Here is an 18,852-nt window from a genome sequence, read left to right as displayed (position 1 = left end):
CATTTAAAAAAACATTTGGATAGGCACATGAATGGGAAGGGTTTAGAGGGGTATGGACCAAATGCAGGCAATTGGAAATAGCTGAGTGGGCACCATGGTCAGCACGGACTAGTTTGGGCTGAAGGGCCTGTCTCCATGCTGTATTACTCTATAAGTCTATGATGAAAATGAAACTGAAAAAAATATGCCAGGAGCTGGTGAGCAGCTATTACCTGGACACAAAAATAAAATAAAAATTAAAACAGCATCAAAAATGAATGAGAAATTATAATCTTGCAGAATCACAGAATTGTTACAGTGCAGAAGGAGGCCTTTTGGCCCTTTGTGTTTGCACTGGCTGTCAGAATATTTTGACATTGTCAAACTCCTTTCTTTCTTCACATTGTTTCCAGTTAAACAATTATCCAACATTATCTTGAACCCATCTCTGCTACACTTCTAGTTAGTTCATAACCAACTCAGACCACTCATTGTGTGAAAAAGTTATCTCATCTCCCAATTACTTTTTCACAAAACACTTTAATACTCTGTTAATTCATTCTCAAAATTTTTGCAAGATGGGACAGTTTCTCCCTGTCAACTGTGTCCAGACAATTCATGATTTTGAAGATATCTGTCAAATCTGCCTTCACCTTTTACCTCTCCAGGGAAAACAGTTCCAACTTCTCTAATCCAATCTTGTCCCTGGAACCATTTCCATGGAGCCTCTTCTGCACTCCCTCCAATGTATTCACATTCTTCCTATTGTGTGGTGTCCAGAACTGTATGCAATACTCCAAACCAGTGTTTTATATTAGTTCATCATAACCTCCCTGTTCTTGTACTTATTGTTTCCATTTATGAAGCCACAAGTACTGTATTATTTATGAGCTGCTCTTTCAACCTGCCTTGCAATCTGTAATGACTTTTAGACGATCAGGTATCTGCTCCTGTATACCCTTCAGAAGAGTACCCATTGTTTTATTCTGTCTCTCCAAGATCATTATACCAAAATGCATCACTTGAAAATTCTCCACTTTGAACTGGTGGAGGATATATCCCTGAGGGGCAGCAGAGGTAACAGGGTCAGAGCATTAAGAGAAACTATTGCTATTTGGATAAATGGCAGTGGTTAGAAAAAATAGGACCGGGCAAGTGCAGGTCCACCTAGTTGGATGTCAGGTGAGAACCACTGAAAGGGGGTGGTGCATTTGACCATGTCAAAGGATAAAATCAGATGGAGAATTTTGGGGAGAGTTAGCTTGCCAAACTCACAGCAAGAGATGATGTTATTTGTTATTTTAACCAGAGATATTTCAGTATTGTGACAGGGACAGAAACACAGTTTTGACAGTTCCAAATATGGAATTCCAGCAAAGATGGCATTGATCAGGGGAAGATTACACACATAGGGAGATTAGAAAAGAAAGGAAGGTTTGAGGTAGGATAACATTTGCAAGGGTAAAAAGGCCAACAGTTTTGTTTTAATCTGTAGGTGATAGCAACAGATTTGAAAGAGAAAGGGACACTACTCAACAACAGAGAACAATAAATATCGAACGTGAGGACCCACAACGGAAGGTCAGCAGTTTAGGGCCACAAAGGGTTTCCAACCAGAATGAGAGCACAATGGTTTAAAGAGACCAAGGAGATAAAGGAGGCAATGAAAATATGGTTCAGCACTTTGCCAGCCAAAGAAAGATTGTGCAGAAACAGTTAATGCTAGACAGTGTAATTTTCAAAGTACAGTTGTAAATGAATGAACATATTTTTCTTGCAGCAAGAAATACAGAAGGAAATAGCATTGTGAGTGGAAAAAGGGATCTGTATGGACAATAATACAAGGAGACAATGTCATCTGTATTGGCACACTGGGATTGCTGATGACACTTGACAATATGGTAAACATGGTGTCAGAAGTATAGATTAAGTCACTTTATACATCGACAGCAACTAAGGGAAGTTAGGACAGTGAACCCAAAGGTGAAACAGCGTGGTAAGATGGAGATAGAAATCCCTATGGACAAGAATTCTCACAAGCTTTGGTAGAAAAGACTTAGACTGATAGCTGGGTGAACAATAGAAAATCAGTACTTTAAATGATGGGCAAATATGTAGAACAAGGTGAGGGATATTGCCAGAGGAAAAGACAGAACATGCCAAGGTGTCATTGCTTGTGTTTCAAATTTCTTATAGGCAAACCCTGTCATGAAAAGTTAAAAAGATGTTCATGCCTAAGTAACCCAGTTTGCTTGGTTTTCTGAACCACAAACCACTCCAAAACAATTACCAGCATTGCAAAAACTTCCATCCAGGCACTCACATTCCAATCAGTTAAATTAATGCTTGTTGTATGGATTCAGGTAGTGGGCAGGATAGAAACAACCTGAACATATCCGTCTGAAGAATAAAGATATGATTTTGAGATATGAGAGATGGCGTATCCCGAGATGTTATTTTCTAGCATACATGTACTGACAGACCTGCACTCAGCTATAATCTATACCAATGATAAATCAGGTTGTTTTATGGAACAGTTTACTTGGAGGAATCCTTATTGTCCCACTGTACCACAACATACATTTCTACCTAACAGGTCGGCGTCCAAAGTTATTTACTAATTCCTATCTGTCAGTTGACTGGATTGTTGTTAATGGAAGACTCGTGTCGGATGTTTTTATTGTTTAATCGTTTTATATAAAACACTGCTGGCCAAATTTTAGGCAAGATGAGGTCATTATCTTGTTCTGGAATCATGGGACAGAATTAAATGCAGCCGGATACACTGAGAAACAGGGAGGTAAGGTGAGTTTTGAGAAGATTTGTAGTTCAGGTTGAGTGGTGTCCTTCCTCATCTGTATGTAAGGATACTAGTGAGAGAGGGTCATGTCGTTTAGTGGTGAGTTGACGTTCATGTATCCTGGGGGCTAGTTTACTGCCTGATTGTCCAATCTAGTGTTTGTTACAGTCCTTGAACGATATTTTGTAAATAACGTTAGTTTTGCTTGTTGTCTGTATAGGGTGTTTCAAGTTGATTAGTTGCTGTTTTAGTGTGTTGGTGGGTTTGTGGGTGACCATGATGCCTACTACTCAGACCCCTTGACAGATGAGGAAGGACACCACTTTGACTGGGACAACATATCCATTCTAGGACAAGCAAACAGAGACACGCACGAGAATTGCGAGAAGTATGGCTTTCCAACCGGAACTCTACCAACAAACACATCGGGTTAGACCCCATCTACCCATCCCTGAAAAAAGAACAGGAAATGACATCACCACAAGAAATGATGTCACCACAGAAAGTGACACCACTAACCCAAAGAAACCCAAACATATAAATAGAAAGCAGGAATTAGCAACAGTGCTTTGCTCGGAGGCCCACTGAAGATATTACCTAGTGGGGTGGCGAAAAGTCTGGAAATGAACCTTCCAGCTCAGTGAGCAAACCAATAGCCAGGGAAGTAAGGCCAAATTATAGAGGGAGTTGATCCATGTCATTTTTCCAATGGAAGGAAAACTTCCACAATAAAGTTGGCTGCCCAAATCAATGATGTGGGTGTCACATTTACTGGAGGCGGGATCAATTATGTCCAATAAAACAGGCCAACTAAAATTATGAACACATTGCAATCCAGTGGTGGCTCAGGATATGCATGGATGTGACACAGATTTCCCAAATCTCCCAAAAGCTACACAACATGACCCTGTTTGGTTTGCCGTCAGCATCCTGCATGGGGTGGTCTCCAGAAGTCAGGCATTGCCAGTAAATCAAGAGAGCCTGCTTTGGGCAGGGATTATCCAATGAAATCCACTCTTGTCCTTACCTGCCATTACTTCAAATATTGACTTCTCCACCTCCTGATGCTGCCTGGCTTGCTGTGTTCTCCCAGCCTCCTGCCTGTCTACTTTGGAATCCAGCATTTGCAGATTTGTTTTGTCTCTATCCCTCTTGTGGCCCATGATTCCCATCACATGACTCTCATCCTGCTCTCACTCACCTCTGGTGTTCCTGGTGGTGGTATGCTCGCCATCATGAGGAGCAGTTGGCCTTCAATTTGTTGGCAACTCTTGAAGACACTGTTTTTGTCACCAAAGACTTCAACTATGCAGGAAGCACCTCAGAGGCTGCTTAAATTCTCAATGCACACTTGATCCCATCAAGATTGTCACTATAGAATGTTTAAATCCAGTACTCCACTGTGCTCCACCCCAACTTTTTTCATGATCGATATATAGTGCTATATTCTGTTGTGAACATGTCTACCCATATCTACATTTACTAACTTGAGCTTGCCACCACATACAGTCTCAGTAATCACAATGTCAATTACAATGTGGCCATCCCATATCAGTTATGTGAATCTGTGATACTGTGAGTTAACACTTACCCTTCATTGCAGTAGTAAGTTGCTGTGTCCCCAAACATTTCACCAGTAGCAGTGTAATGACCATTTTGTAAATCCTTTGGATGGCCACATGATTTAGCTGCAGAAAACATAGACATCGTTTCAATGTTTACACTAGTCCCAATATTATGAAGCATCTCTCACCAGAACTCTAACCCAAGAAACTAAAATGTTCATACATAATTTCAAACATGAATTTACAGTGTATTCTGGTATAACACATCTGTTGCTTTCCTCTGAAACCTTGCATTACTGAAAATTGCTCTGTAGAAGATCACTATACCCGTTCAGTGGAAAGCTCTCACTATCCAAAAAGTGTCAATGATTCGTCAATCGCGTTATGGCCTATTTGCATGGACAAAACATGTGTTTTAATAAAAACAGAAACTGCTCCAACTATGCCGGACTCAATAATTGAATATCATGCCTTAAATTGATTGAATATTAATTGTACAACTTTTGCTGAATTTTACACATGACTGAGTTAATTCATGTTGTCCTTCAACAATAGCAACCTTGAGTTAATGCAGCAGTTTACATCACCTCAGGATGTTTTTGGACACTTCAAAGTAAGTTAAATATGATGAAGTATATTTACTCTTCTGATGTAGAGAAATAAAGCAGTATAATTGCACAAATAACCATGCAAGAAATAAATGGAAAATTTGTTTTCTTTTGTGGTATTGGTTAATGGATGTGTTGCTCAAGACACCGGGGAATACCTTGTTACATATAGTGCCAACATACATTTTACAATCACTCAAAATGGCTTGGATTTAAGGTCTCATTCAAAATAACAACACCTTCAATAGTGTAACATGTCAATAGCACTATACTGAAATATTAGGGCCCTAATTGCAGCTTGAATCTCAGATCTTCTGATTCAGAAATGAGAACTTGGAGGCACAGTGGACCACAGGACTAATACTTAAATCTGGGAAGATGTGTAAGTAGTCTTGAATTCATAAAGGATTTAAGCACCACAAGTTAATGATTGCATTAGACAGCAAAGGAACTAGCCTTTGAGCTGCTTTATACGTTCAAACATGTAATATTTACCTCAAATCTGGGCTGTTGGGACTTTTCCAAAATCACAAAATTAACCTTACTTCAAAATTACATCAAAGCCCGTAAAGTACTCTGAGATGGCTTGTTACTTAAAAAAGAAATTGTATAAATGTAAGTCTTTTGCTTACTTATTTCATAAAGAAGCTTAAAAGAGAAGCAGTGAAAAGTTAGATTGACATGTATACTTACGCAGGCAACTCATCTTTGGCTCTGACCAAGTTAGACTGGGTTGACAAGTGACATCATTTGGAGAGTTGTCATCCCAAGTGTAACCTGGCAAACATTTGTAGGAAACAACATCGCCCACAGAAAAATGTTGCTGAACAAGATACTGATCCAGTAAGACAGCACTTTTAACAACTGGAGGTTTTTGGCACTGATCTGCAAAGATAATAATTATTTTACAATTTATATTATATATCACCATGATGGCAGTAATATATAGACTGTACATTTTCAACTTTCAACATCTTATTTCAATATCCAAGACCTTCATGGACTAAAATTGTTTCCAATCAAAAAGGAGAAAACATTGACTTAAGATTGGAGTAACGATCGTCTGATGAAAAAGTATCAAGCTCATGAAAGTAAAGAGACAAAGAAAGACAATTTGAACAAAATTAATATTTTCTCAAATGGTATTGAAAGTCTATCAAGCCTGAAGAAACCCTTGTCTTCTATTTTTGATTAGGTCTTTCTGGACGTTTCAGACATTAGGCTGAAAGTTGCTTATAGATTATCCCGTTTGAAAGAAAAACAATGACACCAAGAATGGGGATGCACAATTAAACTGTATTTCATATAAACAGCTTTCAGACAGAGCAGAGAAAGAGAATTGATTTGTAAGAACATTATTTAGAAAGGCTTTCTCTTTCTCTCTCCATATTATCTTCTTAACCTCTCAAATGTGAGCCTCAGTGAAAAAGCAAATCAGAGAAATAATAACAATTTCCCAAGAAATCAAGGGCTATTGCTGATGGTCAGAGAGATCAACTCAGTGGTCCCAGGTTCAACTCTTACAACTCAAGTACTCCAGAACTTTTAAACCGCATTTTCTTTATTTTTTCCTTTCTGCTAGACATCCTTTTTCTTCTTAAACATTAACCTTGTTTTTGTCTATTTCTTAAATGTCATATTATATTGAAGTTCTTGAGGTTAGTAAACCATAAAATTGATCTTATTTTCATTCAAGAAATCTTGCAATTGACCCTTAACTTTGACTAAGGTTCTATTTTAACTGATATAATTGCACATGTAAAAGAAATGAGACATTAATTGCTACAAAGTGGAATTAAAAAGATCAAGACAATTCATACCTTCTCAACCAGTTGTTTCCACATATGAAATGGTTAAACATCCTTATCCTTTACTGTGCAACACATTATTATCAACTATAAAGAACACTTCCCATATAAATAAACAGGTACACTCATATTCTGGACAGTGGAAAAGTCTAATAATGCAGATTCAGAAGTTCAAATCTCATTATGCCAGTTGGGAATTTAAATCAAGTCAATTGAATACATTTGGAATCAAAATTAGTGCCAGTATTGGTAATGATATAAATACTGATTGTCAGATAATCTAACTAGTTCACTAAGATTCTTTCGGGAAGGGAACCTGTCTGGTGTGGCCTAAATATAACTTCAGACAACAGCGCTGTACTTGAATCTTAACTGTCCTCTTTACTGGCCTAACAAAGCACTCCTTTGTTAACATAATCTTCTCATGGATAATCAGGGAAAAGCAGTAAGTATTTGGTCTGCCATATCCCACATAACCACCTACATCCCATCAATAAATTAAAATTAAAGCTGCAAAATGAAAATAGATGGAAGAAACTGACACATTATGAGCAAAATATGAATTTTCAGGACACAAGCGTAAAAGCATTTGGACTAAACATTTGGGCCTCTTCTTTATTTTAATATTGATCACTATATCACTCTCAGGATAAAATTAGTGTATTTTAACAGCTGGGTACATGTAAGAGAAAGCAAAACACTAAAACGTTAGGGTTGGAATCACAAACTTTAGGAAATTATTATTGAAGAAACAAATGTATATCAAACATACGCATTATATATAATCTTTCAATATACATTACCTGTCATATTAATAATTTACATTTCGATTCCTATAATACACCTTGAGGTTTGTTTTCCATTCTTCATTTTAATGGGGAGATGAGAACTAGGGGCTACACTTTTAAAATACAACTTAAATCTTTTCAGACAGAGAGATGAGGACAATAGTTTTTTACCCTTAGTCTGTGGAACTCACTTTCCTAGAAAGGAATGGAAGCTTATGTGACTTGGGTGGATTTTTGATAGACAAGAGAATCAAACATTGTAGGAGGCAGACAGGAAAATGAAATTGAGACAATAATCAGACCTGCCATGATGTTATCAAATGGTGGATCAGTTTCAAAGGACCAAATGGTCTATCTCTGCTTCAACATCCCATTTTTCATGTACTCTATTATCAATCCATTTTACATTTTCTGCACAGCGCATCTAAGGACACGGGTCTGCTTCAAACCTTGTAGCAATGATCATTCTGAGCAAATCAATCAGAAGGCAAAAGACAGTAATATATAAATAATTCTTACTCTGCACTTGTGACAAACCCCCTAATAGCAGTAAGGAGATCGAAGAACTCATAGGCTGGCAGATTTTGGAAAAATGCAGATGTTAACAGGGTGTTATTATGGGTAACTTCAACTTTCTCAATATTGACTGGAACTTCCTTAATGCAGATGGTTTGGATGGAGCCAGTTTTGACAGGTGTGTTCAGGAAGGTTTCCTTACTAAGTATGTAGACAGGCTGACAAGGGGGGAAGCCATTTTGGATTTGGTGCTTGGCAATGAGCCAAGACAGGTGTCAGATCTCATGGTGGGAGATCCCTTTGGTGACAGTGACCACAACTGCCTCACAATTACCACAGCCATGAAGAGGGAAAGGAGCAGTTACCAAGGGAAGATGTTTAATTGAGGAAAAGGAAATTGTGATGTGTTCAGAAGGAGTTGGGAAGTATAGGTCGGGAACAATTGTTCCACAGAAAGGGCACAACAGACATGTCGAAACTGTTTAAGGAGCAGTTGTTGCAAGTGATACATAAATTTATTCCTCTAAGACAGGCAAGAAGGGGTAAGATTCGGGAGCGCTGGATGACGGGAACAGAGGAGCTTCTCATCAAAAGGAAGAAGGCAGCTTACGTTGTGTGGAGGAAGCAAGGATCTTGCACAACTTCAGGGTATTAAAGGCTTTTTAGAAAGGAGCTCAAAAATGGACTGAGGAGAGCCAGTAGGAGGCATGGAAAAGGCTTGGAAGGAAGGATTAGGGAGAACCCCAAGGCATTTTACTCATATGTGAAGAATAAGAGAATGATCAGGGAGAAGGAAGGGTCAGTCAGGGTTAGAGTAGAGAACGTGTGCATGGCGTCCGAGCAGATAGGGGAAAGCACTAAATGACTGTTTTGCCTCAGGAAAGGGACCTTGTTGTGAATGAGGACTTTGAGGAGCCGGGAAACAGGCTTAAACAGATTGAGATTGAGGAAGTTGATGTGCTGGAAACTTTCGGAACAATAAGACTGATAGCTCCCAGGGCCAGACCAGATTTATCCTAGGTTGTTCCGGGAAGCGAGAAAGGAGGTGGCTAAGCTGCTGGTGAAGATCTTTGCTTCCTCACTCTCCACAGGAGTCGTACCGGAGGGTTGGAGGGAGGTGAATGTTGTCTCCCTTTTCAAGAAGTGTCACAGGGAAATCCTTGGCAATTATAGATTAGTCAGTCTTAGGTCTGTGGTCAGCAAGGTTTTGGAAAGAATTCTGAGGGATTGGATTTATGACTATTTAGAAAACCATAGCGTGATTAAAAGCAGTTAGCATGTCTTCCTGAGAGGCACGTCATGCCACACAAATCTGATTGAGCTCTTTGAGGAAGTGACGATACAGGTTGATGAACATTGAGCAGTGGATGTGGCGTATTTTGACTTCAGCAAGGTATTTGATAACGTATGGGATACAGGAAGATTTGGCTCTCTGGATTCAGAATTGGTTGGCTGACAGAAGGCAGAGAGTGGTTGTAGATGGAAAGTATTCTGCCTGGAGATCAGTGTTGAGTGGTGTCCCACAGGGCTCCGTTCTTGAGCCTCTGCTCTTTGTAGTTTTTATAAATGACTTGGAAGAGGAGGTTGAGGGCTGAATTAGTAAATTTGCCGACGTCACAAAGGTTCGAGGTGCCATTGATAGTATTGAGGGTTGTTGCAGGCTACAGCGTGACATAGGCAGGATGCAGAGCTAGGCTGAGAAATAGCAGATGGAGTTCAACCTGGATAAATGCGAAGTGATGCATTTTGCAACTTCCAAATTCAGTGCGAACTATAGGATTAAAGACAGATTATTGGCAGTGTGTAAGAACAGTGGGATCTTCATTTTCAAGCACAGGGATCCCTCAAATTTACCATTAATTGGATAGAGCTGTTAAGAAAGCATATGGTGCTTTGGCTTTTATTTAAAAGGGGGATGGAGTTTAAGAGCTTCAAGATTTTGCTTCAGCTCTACAAAACCTGGTGATACCACACTTGGAAAATTGTTTTCAGTTCTGGTCACCTTACTATATGAAAGATGTGGAGGTTTTCGTGAGGATGCAAAGAAGGTTTACCAGGATGCTGTCTGGACTAGAGGGCTTGTGTTATGAAGAGAGGTGGACTAAACTCAAACTTTTCTCTCTGTAGAGGAGGAGGAAGAGAGGTGACCTGATCGAGGTGTACAAGGTAATGAGAGGCATGAGTAGAGTCGATAACCAGAGCAGGATTGACTGCCATGAGGGGTCATAGTTTTAAGGTGTTATGAGAAAGGTATAGAGGAGACATCAGAGAGTTGTGAATGAATGGAATGTGTTGCCAACAGTGGTGGTGGAAGCAGAATCATTGGGGGCTTTAAGTGACTGCTGGACATGCACATGGACAGCGGTAAATTGAGGGGTGCTTAGGTTGATAAATGGTATCTAGATCTATGTGTTTGTTTATGGCATTGTGGTTGGAGTGCCAGGCCTCTAGGAATTCTCTGGCATGTCTTTGCTTAGAGTGTCCCAGGATGGATGTGTTGTCCTAGTCGAAATGGTGGTTTTTTTCCCTCCGTGTATAGGGCTATGAGGGAGAGACACAACAAAAAGACACGACCCTCTCTCCTTCGTAGCCCTACATATGGAGGGAAAAAACCCACCATTTCAACTGGGACAACACATCTATCCTGGGACAGGCTAAGCAAAGACATGCCAGAGAATTCCTAGAGGCCTGGTACTCCAATCACAATGCCATAAACAAGCACATGTATCTAGATCTCATCTATCAACCCCTTAGAAAACAAACAAGAAATGACATCACCACAAACCCCAGGAACCCCATCCAGGACAACCATATAAATAGAGCTGGGAATTTGTGTTGCAGACGTTTCATCCCCTGTCTAGGTGACATCCTCAGTGATTGGGAGCCTCCTGTGAAGCGCTTCTGTGATCTTTTCTCCAACATTTATAGTGGTTTGAATCTGCCGCTTCCGGTTGTCAGTTCCAGCTACAATGTAGTGTACAAAATCCCATGCAAGGACAGCACAAAACACTACATAGGACAAACAGGAAGACAGCTAACGATCCACATCCATGAACACCAACTAGCCACGAAATGACACGACCAACTATCCTTAGCAGCCACACACGCAGATGACAAGCAACATGAGTTTGACTGGGACAACACTACTATTATAGTACAAGCCAAACAGAGAACAGCCAGGGAATTCCTACAGACATGGCACTCATCCACTGGTTCAATCAACAAGCACATCGACCTGAACCCAATATACTGGCCACTGCAGCGGACAGCTGGAAATAACAACCGGAAGTGACAGATTCAAACCACTATAAATGCCGGAGAAAAGATCACAGAAGCGCTTCACAGGAGGCTCCCAAGCACTGAGGATGTCACCTAGACAGGGGTCAAAACGTCTGCAACACAAATTCCCAGCTCGGCAAACACAACCACAAGAACGAGCACCCGGGCTACAAATTTTCGCACAAACTTTGAATATAAATAGAAAGCAGGAGAAAACAGCTTCGCTTCACTTGGAGGTAGCCACTGATGATGTTACCTAGCCAGATAATGAAATGTCTGGATATCAAACCTACAACTCAGCGAGCAAACCTACATTCTAAACCTCAACCTGAGCTACAAACCTTCACAAACCTTGCAAGTGAAGTGAATTTTATAGAAATGATCAGGGCGCTAGCCAATGAATAGGATTTCCCTGGGATCAGGATTTTTGGCGGGTTTGTAATACATCACACACCAAGTATTGCTCATGTTAGATGTCACACGGCACCAGATTATAGTCCAACAGGTTTTGCTGAAATCACAGGCTTTTGGAGCACTGTTCCTTCATCAGGTGAAGTGGGGACAAGTGCGCAGGCACAGAATATGTAGTTAGGGAGATAATGGCAAGATAATTCCAGGTAATTAAGAGTGTCAACAGGTAAGTACAAATAGCGTATTGTTACATGGTGAGGGCACGATTGAGCCAATGGGTGGGTTCCTTGGATTCAGAAACACACCCAGATGATAAGACAGTGAATGTTGAACTCACCAGGACAAAGGACCCAATACCCAGCATGAGCAAAACCAATGTAGTATACAAAATCCCATGCAAGGACTGCACAAAATACTACATAGGACAAACAGGAAGACAGCTAATGATCCGCATCCATGAACACCAACTAGCCACGAAACGACACGACCAGCTATCCTTCAAAACTGCATGAAACCTACTCTAATCACATAAAACTACTGGAGAATCTCAGAGAGTTGATGAAGAGGAAAAGCTGTTTGTTAGCAACCTATGTGTGGGAACTAATTCTATGTCTTCAATGAATGTTGAAGAGTAGAAGAGTAGAACAGCCAATGATATTACCTTGGTGGATTCTGACAGTAGGATGTAAGAAGGGAATGCAGTGTTGTTGGTTCTCTGAGGCTCTAATCAGAACAATGTGAATATGACCAGGTGAGTGCAGCCCCACGGAAATGGACAATACAGGAATATTATTAGAGGAGGGTTGTGTCATGGATCATGTCAATGGTGACAGGAAGATCAAAGGGGGATGAGGAATTATATTCAACATGATCAAAGTCACATGAAATGGTATTTATAGCATTGCTTAAAATTGTTCAATGGTGCTTTGACAGGACCAAAAGTCTAATTAAAGAGATTAAATCAGGGAGTTCTATGAAATCTGCAAATGTAATAGAGAGATGACGTGTTCGAGAAAAAGGACTGGATGGAGATAGGATGGCAGAACGGTCAAACCTTGGAGTGCAGAGGAGAATATTTATGAAAATGAATGTTCCACATAAAATTTAGAGGACTTCAAAGTGGAAAAATCAGGCAGTGCACAGCTTTAAGATTAATGCCAGTTGGAATTGGTGCTATTTGGCAACTTAAGAGCTTTGGCATTCTCTGGATAGCTGAGGAGAATAGATTCTTCTTAGGCAACAGAATCCAAAGTTATGGAGTTATACATGAAAATAAGGAATGTGAAATGCCAACAGATCAGCTACAATCATATTTTATAGAACAGAAGGGTTGAGGGATCAAATGGGTCTAAGTCTACTCCAATTTTGTATGTTCTTGCACATGTTCAAATGGCATATTGTCCTCAGTGACTGATCCACATGCAAAAGTAGCCAGTGAAAATGTAGGATCACTGTTCATTAAATTAATTCAGGGTTTTTAAATTCATTGAGTGCATAACACAATAAAAGAAATGTTAGTTTGGTTAAAAGAAAAGAAATTTACAGAGATATCAAAAGCCACTCTGTTTTGGAAAGCTGCAAAGAATGTATGCTGTTTGCAGTGCAATTCCATGGCAGTGATGAGCGTAACCCAGTGAAAATAGAAATGAAATCTAGAACCCAATAATCATATCAGCATTCATAGACTGAAACAGCTTCAAAACTTTTCACACTAATTAGCTTTATTATGTCCAAAATATGTGTTTCTATTTCAAATTAAATTGATCTTGTTAAGGTTATGTCAAATAAGTTACCTGTAATATTAATCCAATAACAATCATCAATGATAGTAGAACAGGTTAACAAAACCAAAGGTTTTCAAATTATGGAACATTTTATGTAATTTTTAAAACATAGTTCAGGAAGTTTAGATTATCTTTTATCTCCACCATAAATTCCATCCTTCAGCCAATGGTTCCATTTGTTCCCTGGCATCTGTTTGAGGTTAAAACAGTTTGCAAACTTGATGTCACACTTGATCCTGAGATGAGCCTCCAAACATCACTGAGAATTGCTAACTCCATCATCATTACTTCACCCAATTCTGCCCTTTCTGGATCATCTTCTGTTTAAATGCTTGCTTACCCCTTTGTTACCTTTAGACTTGACGATTCTGGCTAAAGGCAAAGTCACCATATTCCCAGCAGACCATACGGCTGCTGTCTTGTAGGGAGTCAACTAATGTTGAGTCTAACCTGAGGGTCATCACACTTCAGATGAAGGGTAAGGTTGAAGGAGCAGGACCGTCTTGATAAACTCAGCTGGTTAGGAATGACTTGATGATTCTAACCATGCCTTGACTGATTGTAACTATGTGACAACTCTCCCGACTTTAGCACAAACCACCCGATGTTAATTATGGATGACTTTGCAGGATCGTTAAGGTTTTATGTGCTATTGTCATTTCCAGTTTCTTGGTCAATGCAAGACATTCTGCCAGTTTCATTTTTTTTATCAAATTATGTCGTGATTTGATGCAACTAAATGACTTGTTAGTCCAAGGTAGAGGTCATTCACACAAACGCCCACCTACATTATTGGGGATCTAGAGCCACATGCAGGCCAGACCAGGTGAGGATGCCATATTTTCCTTCCCTGAAGTGCATTAGTGAACCAGATGGGTTTTTTACGGCATTAATCTGCCTTTTAATTCCAGATTCATCAATTGAATTCTGATTTCACCATCCGCCCGGTGGGATTCAAATCCAGTGTCTTTTTTTAACCCATTTAATTAACCAGTTGAGAGATGTTATTGCACACCCCTGCAGCAGGTGAGACTTGAACCTAAGCCTGCTTTTCCAAGGGTAGGGACACTAGAATTACATTGTGCCATAAGAGAGCTCCTAAGGCTCCCAGAGTATTAGCCTGGGTCTCCAGATGCTAGTAATAAAAATACTATGGCACTGCCTCTCATTTTATTATAAGATGTGCTATCAAATATTAAGTTGTAAATTAATCTACAGTTGGACTTGTGAAAGGCAATTTTAATCAAAAAAAAATCACTGGCTGAAATTTAAGATGGCTGAAATGAATTGTGAAGCTCTATTCCACCTTATGGAAATGTAAATAGGCTCCAATAGAGTCAACCACACCTCTCGAGGTGTAGACAGCTCTCCCATCTCATTAAGGTGAAGGATGTATCAATGAGCAGTCAATGGCAGGAACACTAAAACCTTAACCAACCCAGAGAACAGTTACAGAGTCAGAGAGATGTACAGCACGGAAACAGATCCTTCAGTCCAACTTGTCCATGCCGACCAGATATCCCAACCCAATCTCGTCCCACCTGCCAGCACCCGGCCCATCTCTCTCCAAACCCTTTCTATTCATATACCCATCCAGATACCATTCAAATGTTGCAATCATACTGGCCTCTACAACTTCCTCTGCTGCTCATTTTATACACGTACCACCACCCTCTGCGTGAAAACGTTACCCCTTAGGTAACTTATATATCTTTCCCCTCTCACCATAAACCTATGCCCTCTTGTTCTGGTCTCCCCCACCCCAGGGAAAAGATTTTGTCTATTTCTCCTATCCATGCCCCTCATGATTTTATAAAGCTCTACAAGGACACCCCTCAGCCTCTGACACTCCAGGGAAAACAGCCCCAGCCTATTCAACCTCTCCCTATACCTAAAATCTTCTAACCCTGGCAACATGCTTATAAAATTTTCTAAAACCTTTCAAGTTTCACAACAACCTTCTGATAGGAAGGAGACCAGAATTGCATGTAATATTCTAACAGTGGCCTAACCAATGTCCTGTACAGCCGCAACATGACCTCCCAACTCCTGTACTCAATACTCTGACCAGGAAAGGAAAGCATATCAAATGCCTTCTTCACTACCCTATTTACCTGCGACTCCACGTTAAAGGAACTATGAACCTGCACTCCAAGGTTTCTTTGTTCAGCAACATTCCCTAAGGCGTTGCCATTATGTGTATAAGTTCTGCTAAGATTTTCTTGCCCAAAATGCAGCACCACACATTTATCTAAATTAAACTCGATCTGCCACTTCTCAGCCCATTGGCCCATCTGGTCAAGATCCTGTTGTAATCTGAGGTAACCTTCTTCGCTGTCCACTACACCTCCAATTTTGGTGTCATCTGCAAACTTACTAACTATACCTCTAATCCTCACATCCAAATCATTTATATAAATGACAAAAGTAGCGAACCCAGCACCCATCCTTGTGGTACTCCACTGGTCACAGGCCTCCAGTCTGAAAAACAACCCTCCATCAACACCCTCTGTCTTCTACCTTTAAGCCACTTCTGTATCCAAATGACTAGTTCTCCTTGTATTCCATGAGGTCTAACCTTGCTAAACAGACTCCATGTGAAGCCTTGTTGAATGCCTTACTGGAGTCCACTTCGATCACATCTACCACTCTGCCCTCATCAATCCTCTTTGCTACTTCTTCAAAAAACTCAATCAAGTTTGTTTCATGATTTCCCATGCACAAAGCCATGTTGACTATCCCTAATCAGTCCTTGCCTTTCCAAATAAATGATTCCCTCCAACAACTTACCCACCTCTGACATCAGGCTCACTGGTCTATAGTTCCCTGGTTTGTCCTTACCACACTTCTTAAATAGTGGAACCACAGTAGCCAACCTCCAGTCTTCCGGTACCTCACCTGTGACTATTGACTATACAAATATCTAAGCAAGAGACCCAGCAATCACTTCCCTAGCTTCCCACAGATTTCTAGAGCAAACCTGTTCAGATCCTGGTGACTTATCCACTTTTATGGCATTTCAAGGTATCCACTACTTCCTCCTCTATAATAAGGACAATTTTCAAGATGTCACCGTTTATTTCCCTACATTCTATATCGTCCATATCCTTCTGCACAGTAAACATAGATGCAAAATACTCATTTAGTATCTCCCTCATTTCCAACACTCCACACAAAGGCCACCTTGCCGATCTTTGAGGGGCTCTATTCTCTCTCTCGTTACCCTTTGGTCCTTAATGTATTTGTAAAAACCCTTTGGGTTCTCTTTAACTCTATTTTCCAAAGCTATCTCATGTCTCCTTTTTGTCCTCCTGATTTCCCTGTTAAGTATACTCCTACTGCCTTTATACTCTTCTAAGTATTCACTCGATCTATCCTGTCTATACCTGACATGTGCTTCATTCTTTTTCTTAACCAAACCCTCAATTTCTTTAGTTATCCAGCATTCCCTACACCTATCACCCTTCCCTTTTCACCCTTCTTTCAGGGTGAAAGGACTCCCTCAAAGAATATACTTTCTCTGGACTCTTGTTATCTCATTTATGAAGGCTTCCTGTTTTCCAGCCGTCCATGTACATGCGAATTTCTGCTCCAATCAGCTTTTGAAAGTTCTTGCCTAATAGCATCAAATTTGGCCTGTCTCCAATTTAGAACTTCAACTTTTAGATCTGGTCTATCCTTTTCCATCACTATTTAAAAACTAATAGAATTATGGTCACTGGCCCCAAAGTGCTCTTACGTGATATAACCTTTTGTGTGAAAAGGTGAACTGAGTCTTGACCACAGTCTCTGTGCAGTTATTGCAAATAGCTGCCCTCTCATATTCTCTCTCTCTTCCTCTCTCTCTCTACACAACAGTCCATCGAAACATTGAACCCTGTTTTGCTAAGAAAGAAACGCATTTGTACATTCTTACAAGAGACAACCTTTCCTGAAAGCCACTAGAGTTCTGCAAATATTTTGCAGGGAGGCAAAGGACATACCAGCTGCAACGTGAAACCATCTGCAGATACAATCATTGAGTCCTTGTAGACCTTCCCTCAAAATCTGCATTGTTGAACCTGACCAAGTTTAATCTCCCATACTCTGAAAGCTGTGTATTTCTGCATGCTAGAAGCATGACTGTGTGTGTTGGTGAAAAGCAGAACTTGAGTATATATTTTAGTAGCTTTAATATTTTCTATCTGGGTGGGTTTTGCACATTCACACGAATTCTTCCGCTGTTTAACTCAAGAATGCCTGCCTGGCTTAATTCTTAGACACTGTTCACAACTCACAACTGAAATCTGTTTTCCCCAAACCAGAGTGAGGAAACAGTAAAATCACTTAATCCTCATTACCTGGCTCAATTCTAGCCATTTTACATTTATAAGGTTATTAATGCAATTTGCAGGAACTTGCCAATGTGGGAACGCAGTCAGGCTTGGGCACTTTATCCATTTAAACTCCCAACAACGGTAACGCTTGGAACAAGCACGTTTGGTGATAAAATGTAATTGTAAGAGAGTAGGAGAAATCTAGTCTGGCTTTCAGCCCCATCTGTACTGGAAGTGTACTCAATTATAAAGCAAAAAATATTATTTTAATCTTTTTAAATTCTCCAATAGAAAAAAAATGCACAATAAATTTGAGAGCTGGTGAAATTCTGACCTTACCTGGATCGTCAGTGGAACACACAGTCACAAAAACTGCAACAATTAGGGAAATTTCCTGCCACATTTTCGCTCTAATGAGCCTGGATTCAGTGTTGTATATTTAGAATCTGCTGCCTGTAACAATATACCACGGGACCAATATGTGTTTCTCCTTTCTGGTCGTAATATTAACGTCAGAATTAACACTGAATCCGATGTTTCATTTGATTCGCTAGTTCCTAAGACGACGTTGTTGTGTTTTTGGTTGCTCGTATCTGAATGTAACAAAAGCTTTTAGTAGCCAGTGAGTTGATTGCAGTTAGCAGATAATGTCTGTCATTATTTTATCCTTCCTGTAAACTCAACTGGACCCCACCCTATGCTTGCTGTAAAAAGTTATCGTGTACACCAGGGCTCATTGGATCCTGAAAGCGAAGATAAAGAAACAAGTTACGCACTTTAAAAATAATTTCCACTTGTTAAGTCAGCTTTTGAAACCAAAGCATCTGCATTGCCTGTCAGTTTATTTTTCACTTTTCACACTTGATAAAATCATGGTTATATGGAATGCAACATTATAGGACAAGACTAACAGCCATGTAATATTCCTTATACACTACTACAGATCCGAAGCATTACTATTGTATACAGTGCCTACAATTCTATAATAGAATTCTCCA

At 40.0% G+C, this 18,852-nt stretch overlaps 1 protein-coding gene across 1 annotated transcript in view; it reads right to left on the bottom strand.

Annotated features, from left to right (window-relative positions):
- The window catches only part of LOC132828174 (mucin-2-like), a 68,562-nt gene extending 50,112 nt beyond the window's left edge, over window positions 1–18,450 (bottom strand). The window contains exons 1-3 of the mRNA XM_060845106.1: window positions 18,194–18,450; window positions 5,646–5,837; window positions 4,371–4,467 (exon numbers count right to left, since the gene is read on the bottom strand). Of these exons, the coding sequence (XP_060701089.1) occupies window positions 4,371–4,467; window positions 5,646–5,837; window positions 18,194–18,257 (353 nt within the window). The 5' untranslated portion in view covers window positions 18,258–18,450. The remainder of the gene's footprint in view (window positions 1–4,370; window positions 4,468–5,645; window positions 5,838–18,193) is intronic.
- Window positions 18,451–18,852: the final 402 nt, after the last annotated feature.

The sequence above is a fragment of the Hemiscyllium ocellatum genome, chromosome 26 (assembly GCF_020745735.1).
Source record: "Hemiscyllium ocellatum isolate sHemOce1 chromosome 26, sHemOce1.pat.X.cur, whole genome shotgun sequence".
NCBI classification, from domain to species: Eukaryota; Metazoa; Chordata; class Chondrichthyes; order Orectolobiformes; family Hemiscylliidae; genus Hemiscyllium; species Hemiscyllium ocellatum.
Note: the sequence above shows the minus strand (reverse complement) of the source record. Positions and strands in the feature narration are given on the sequence as shown.